Consider the following 6,882-nt stretch of genomic DNA (forward strand, 5'->3'; position numbering starts at 1 on the left):
AACCGGCCTGGAAGTCCATGTGTTGAATTTAGGCAATCACTTAACTGATAAGTGTGGTGCCAAGATGGAACAACATTTTGCAGTACAGGGTTTTCTACCCCTGGAGTATCAGATCAAAACACTGATAAAACATACACAAACAGTGCTCCATGACTATCCAATTACTGTAATAGCAATTGATTGAAAGCAATTATGCAGTTTCCTTCATTATAATAATTAGTACTGAAAGTACTGAAATATCCTACTCAAGTGGAAGTAGAAGTAAAAATGACTCAAAAGTAAAAAGTAGTTCATTTAACTCAGTAGTAAGTATTTGAGTTACTTCAAAAATAAAAACATTCACAATTTGCATATTTTGCTATGGTTAACTGAACATTCTTACACATGATATTAATTTACATTAAGAACTAAGTTAATTTATTTGAGTTACAAGGCACATCTGTATATCAAAAATATACTATTAACATTTTAAAATAAAGCAATTAAAATGTATTGACGAATAAATAAAGTGCATAAAGAATAAAGTTGACTGTCATGCCCTGACCTTAGTATTCTTGGTTTTCTTTATTGTTTTGGTTAAGTCAGGGTGTGACATGGGTGATGTATGTGTTTTTGTACTGTCTAGGGGTTTTGTATGTTTATGGGGTTGTTTACCATCTAGGTGTTTATTTATGTCTATGGTTGCCAAGATTGGTTCTCAATTAGAGGCAGCTGTTTATCGTTGTCTCTGATTGGGAACCATATTTAGGAAGCCATCTTTGGGTATTTCGTGGGTTATTGTCTATGTCTAGTTGCCTGTTTCTGCACTAGTATATTATAGCTTCACGGTTGTTTTGTATAGTTGGTTAAGTGTTCGTCTTCATTAAAAAGTATGTAATCATCTTACGCTGCGCCTTGATCTACTCCATTCAACGAACGTAACATTGACAGAATTCAATATACTGATTTGGACTCCAGAAATAAACATTTCTAATTATTTCACCCATTCAATCCCTCATTCACCCCTCTGTTACTTGTCCATGGGATCACCTGACATTCATTCATCAGTGGGAATTGCACCCAGAACTCTAGTGTTGCAAGTGCCATGCTCTACCAACTGAGCCACATCACCACATCAAACCACTTGATGCCTCAATGTACTCAATTATAGTATTGTTCATTGTTCTTCTACATAGTGATGGGAAGTCGACAGGTACAAACCTAGATGACCAGCCTATGTCCAATACAGTAATGTACGTTCAGTGGTGTAAAGTACTTAAGTAAAAATACTTTAAAGTATTTTTACTTAAGTCGTTTTTTTGGGTATCTGTACTATTTATATTTTTGACAACTTTTACTTTACTACATTCCTAACAATTATGTGGAGATTAGCGTGGTTCTCAGTGGGAATATATGAATTGACAAATGACATAAGTGATATGTAAATTCATTTATTTGAAGTACACAGAGTGTGCCTGGCATCATTTTAAAACATTTCACAATATAGATTATAAACTGTTGTCCTATATGAAATCCAACATTTTACTAATACTATATTTTGTTCGTATCCTTTCTTAATCAATCTACCATGTTCATTACATTGTGATTATTTAAGCAATTCAAAACATTTAGAGTTAGATTAAACTTCAATTAAAAATTGTCAAGACCAAGAGTATTATTGCAAGTAATACTGCAATCAGAAAGCCCCACAATTTCCTTTCAAATGTATTTTCATATTCACAACATTTGAATACAGATAGCAATATATATTTCAATGATTTGTAATCTTTAATAATAAAGAACCATGTTTATCAGTTAGAGTTTATACAATTAAGATCATAGTTATATTATACTTTAATACTATAACAATATGACAATAATGATGCTTAAGAAAGGAAAGCTCAATTCATATTTCACATCAGTGGCCATAGTTCCAAAATGTTTCTATCATGGAGTGGTGATGTCTATGAGTTAAGTATCTTTTGAAACAGAATCACACGGTGCATCAGTTCAGCCAGGAACAGGAATTCATATCGCGAGAGCTCTGCTTCCTTCCTACTTATTTTTTGCTGGCTAATCACTCTCTCTGCCTCTTGATACATTTCGTCAGTGTAGCACACCCCTCCATTTCCTGCCACCATGTCATCAATCTTCTTGATCAGCTCGACAACTTGACTTCGATTCTTCTCTCTGTTGTTGAAAACATGGAATCTGTTGCCACAGCGTTGAATCACTTCTCGAAGAGGTCCACTATCACTGGTGCGTACGTATTCTTGTATTGACTGTCTACCAAGGTCATCACCACGAGTGAATACAACAATCATGTACTTGGAGGCCTTTGGTCCAAAGAGTTTCTCCAGGGCTACAACAGAATTCTGCTCCTCTTTGGTGAATCTGCCAATTTGGATCACCAGCAGGAAGACATGAGGACCAGGGGTTGAAACCTGAACACACTTTGCGATCTCATTTTTTATATGCTCTGCAGATTTGTCTGTATCTAGAATTCCTGGTGTGTCCACCACATGAATTAATCTAGAATTTTCCTTAACATAACTTTTAAGGCAAGTCTCAGTCACAGAGGTAGACTTGGCACAAGACTCAAAGTGTTCGCTCCCCAGGACGGTGTTTCCAACAGCACTTTTCCCCACTCCAGTTTTTCCTATCAACACTATTCTTAATTCGGGGCCTGCAAAGATAAAACATCTTTAGTGAGTTATTCACTCATAGCCAGTTCACATATTTTTCAGGACCTGTCGAAAACATAACTCGTATGTTAACAGTTTAAAACAAAATGTTCAGATACAATTGACCATGTTTCAACATTTTTGGGGGACTTAAATGTGTTGTGTTACAAAATGTACAGTATATATAATTTTGACGGTTATGGTTTATAACATGCTGTATTACAGGTAAGCAGGGTTGGGTAGGTTACTTTATAAATGTAATCCGTTACAGTTACTAGTTACCTGTTCAGAATTGTAATCAGTAATGTAACTTTTGGATTACCCAAACTCAGTAACGTAATCTGATTACATTCAGTTACCTTTAGATTACTTTCCCCTTAAGAGGCATTAAAAGAAGACAACAATGTAGGTTACCAATTAAATGGCATCTATTGCAGGATAAATCCATTTTAAAGTTTACATAGCTGGCCATATATGGATGTACAATTTTACTTCATGGGTTGGTTATGTAGGCTTCTTTGTAACCCATTGCTTTCTTCTACATATAATAATAATAATAATAATAATAATAATAATAATAATAATAATAATAATAATAACACTTACATTTTATCTTCACATTAAAAAAATATATATTTATCAGAATTCCAATCATTCCAATAAATGTTACCCGCCTTGTTTTTCAAGAATAGGACTTTGAAATATAAATTAGCCAAATTGGTTTACATGAGCATAACCCCAAAACTAAGGACTTATTAGCCAGCCCTACTCGGTTTCTGTTGCCATTGAGGACTGATCGGGCTCATTGATTCGAGTTGAAACATAAATGCTGCTCACATGGAATGGCATGCTTTGAGCACTACTGAAAAGTGCTATTTACATTTGAAAAATGAATGCCATATGCTGCATTTGCTAAAGGCCTATTGTTTACCTATTCGTTGGTGGCACTTTGATATCTTGACAATATGCAGCTGTTTAAAGAGCAAATCCACAGATGAAACGATAACAAAACGGTTTCCCCGCCTGTGTTTTAGTAAAAAGCTGAGAAATGGGCCTTGAGAAATGTAACCACTCAGATTAATAGACAGAGCTATGTATGCAAGGACTGCCCATCCACAATATCAACATTATTGTTTTAAACATGTTATAAGGCTATACAGTGTTTGTTTACATTTTCAGTGTTTACAAACATTGGACAGTTTATATTTTGGATTTTCATGGAGTGTGACAATTGAACAAAGCTCATGAGGCTTAAGTTAAATTATTCAATCAATTGAGATATATATATATATATATATATACGTCCCAAAATGGATGTAGCAACTACAGATTGCCCCTTTAAGTCTATCTAAAGTGTATGAGTTTGAGCATGTGTCCATTAGGACTACGGATTTTTATTTGTTTTAATCAACATGAATTAGATTGAGCAACAAACGCCTCACTTTTATTCCATAGGCTGGGATCCACACTATGCAGCTGTTACAAGAGCCCATTTTTGACTGGCTGTCCACTGGTTTCAAAAATAATGATTGATAGGCAGCTTAAACTTCTTGAATTGAACCATTATTGGGTTCAAATACACATTTAGATTTGTTAACGGCCATCCACAACAACCACAATCCGTAAGACCAAATAGCTAAAAGAGACAGCAGCAGTGTGATTCACGTCAACGTGCTATGTAGATATAAATAAAAAGTGATATCCGTATCGCTGTAGACCACACCACTGCTGCCATCCTTACCTCCAAGCGTTTTTTTTCTTCAAATTGGACAATCTTTGGATGCGGACGCACCATTGGAAGACAGGCTATAGGCTTTTGTAAACTACATTCCAAGCTATTCCTGCTCTTTACCCGCGAGCCATCCAACACATTTTGGTGTGTCATTATAGTGGTCTCTGATTTGTGGTCAGACTCGCTCAGGTGGAACAAATTGAAACTTGCGCCTTTTTTCAATGCGGATTTGAATGTCATTGAGAAAACCGGGAAGTGTCAAAGATTTTTTTCCCCAAACATCCTTTCTAAATTTAAAAGTAATCTAGTTTTCAAAAGTATCTGTAATCTGATGACATTTTTTTGCTGGTAAACGTAACGAGTTAGTTACATTTTTCTGTAATCCCTTACATGTAACGCATTACACGTAATTCGTTACTCCCTAACCCTGCAGCTAAGTGATGTATTATTATCATCATTATCATCATTGATGAGATTAATGCATATGTTTTAATTGATAACACATTACAAAACGTAGGCTAAAAACATTTCAACACCTTTCCATGAGTTTCCCTACACCTTCAAAATGGTTGCAATGTAGTTGTATATTTTTAAGAAAAATATTTTCAAAGTAAATCCTCAATCAGTCATATTTTAGCGTCCGGTAAATGTGTATCCAAATGGTGATATAAATCACTGTGTGTTGGTTGCCACCAAACATTCACTGCCATTTTTTAAAGGAATTTGGACGTCAATGTCAGACTATGCATATTCCAAAAAATAAAATGTAACCTAAGAAATTATTATTATTTACAAGGAAGGCATACCCCGGCCAAACCCGGACGACGCTGGGCCAATTGTGCGCCGCCCTATGAGACTCCCAATCACGGCCCGATGTGATACAGCCTGGATCTACACAACAAATGTTTAAATTATTCCCTGTTTACTAGATTTACAGTGAATACCAATTGAAGTAATTAATTCTCACCAGCAGGAATCAGGACGCTTGCAGCCATTGTGTCTTGGTTCAGTTGATAATTAATGTAGTGAATTTAAGAGCAGTGGTCCAGCACTATTTTTATGTAGGGTTTAAGAACCGCCCACTCTTTTAGTAACCTCTCACTATAAAACGAGGACGCTAAACCCATGCCTATTTCACTTTTGCACCGACCAATTACTGAAGACCTCGCAAACCTTTACTATTTTCAAGCTTTGGGGCTTGTGGTAATTGCTTACGGAGGACAATGCCTCAAAGTAAGTTTGACTTTTTAATACAACAATCTACGGGGTTTTCCTTTTATTTAAATTTTAACATGATGTCTATGATAGTGATTTGTTTTTCAGGCATTTTTTTCTTCATTTAAGAATAAACGTATGGCGGTGTAAATGTATGGTTTGTGACTTTGTTACTGTCACATTTTTGTTACTGCGCTACAAATTAATTTGCCTTGCATGTCATAGGCTTCTCTCAAAATAACTGATATACAGTATCCACTTTATAGCTTACCAGATACGGAGTACTGTAACCCTTGCCTAGGTAGGCATGTTGCAATATACCCCGTTTGGTTTAACCCCATGGGTGCTGTGGTTAGTGAGTGTGGCTGCAGACCCGTGTTTGAGGCCAAATATATCCCCAAGCTGGGTTTCAATTAGGGGTGGCAGGTAGCCTATCGTTTAGCACGTTGGGCCAGTAACCGAAAGGTTGCTAGCTCAAATCCCCTAGCCGAGAACGTGAGCAATCTGTTCACCTGCCCTTGAGAAAGGAGCCTTAAACCTAATTGTTCCAGGGTCACTGTGATGACAGACCTTGGTTGTGACTACTCTCTGACAGTCTCAGGGGAGTTGGGATATTCAAATAAATTTAACATTTCCAAATCACCTGTGTATTAATACACATGAAACAGTTCAAAATATTAACAAGTGAGAAGGATGGTTTCACCAGACCATGGGTACTTAAGTTTGCAGAGTATAATGTGGTCTAGCCCACAGGGTAGTATCATATCCCTTATAGTATGCTGTCAGCTCACCTTTTTTTTTTAAACCGACCCAACTGTTACCTGTAAAAAAAAATGAAAGGAAATGTTGTGGTGTAGCTGTAATGACACATGTCTGATGTCAGCATAGGTTAAAAGCAGGTCTTTTGCCTTATGACACAACGGCTATCTGTAAAAAGCCTTAATAAATAAAAACATTTTTTAAAGACATGTTGAAAGTAACTTTGTTATTTACTGTAAATATTTTATTTACTTTGATACTGTTACAGTAATATATTTCTTCAATTGTTCAATACATTTTGAGCACTGCTTAGAAGTTCCTACTTTGAATGTAGAAACACTTCACATGGAATTACATAACACATTGTGGATACAATGTGAATGTAGTCACTGACATTGTAAGTGTTACTAGGCGATGGTTTTTCTTGCAATAGTAAAGCCTCATGGTAGTGTGTGTGACATATTTTTATTCTCAAAGATACAAGTCTTTATCTTTCAGGTACCATCGTTCTGT

The 6,882-nt window shown here is 35.9% G+C and overlaps 1 protein-coding gene across 2 annotated transcripts in view; it reads right to left on the bottom strand.

The window, feature by feature from the left end:
* The window catches only part of LOC121843610 (GTPase IMAP family member 7-like), a 12,469-nt gene extending 7,022 nt beyond the window's left edge, over window positions 1-5,447 (bottom strand). Inside the window, exons 1-2 of one of the 2 annotated variants that reach the window (XM_042313340.1) lie at window positions 5,363-5,445; window positions 1,415-2,665 (exon numbers count right to left, since the gene is read on the bottom strand). In XM_042313340.1, the coding sequence (XP_042169274.1) occupies window positions 1,944-2,665; window positions 5,363-5,390 (750 nt within the window). In that variant the 5' untranslated portion in view covers window positions 5,391-5,445 and the 3' untranslated portion in view covers window positions 1,415-1,943. Of the gene's footprint in view, window positions 1-1,414; window positions 2,666-5,362 lie in introns of those variants that run through there. The other variant, XM_042313341.1, reaches the window with a different exon arrangement.
* Window positions 5,448-6,882: the final 1,435 nt, after the last annotated feature.

Source organism: Oncorhynchus tshawytscha, unplaced genomic scaffold, assembly GCF_018296145.1.
Source record: "Oncorhynchus tshawytscha isolate Ot180627B unplaced genomic scaffold, Otsh_v2.0 Un_contig_8023_pilon_pilon, whole genome shotgun sequence".
Taxonomy (NCBI): domain Eukaryota; kingdom Metazoa; phylum Chordata; class Actinopteri; order Salmoniformes; family Salmonidae; genus Oncorhynchus; species Oncorhynchus tshawytscha.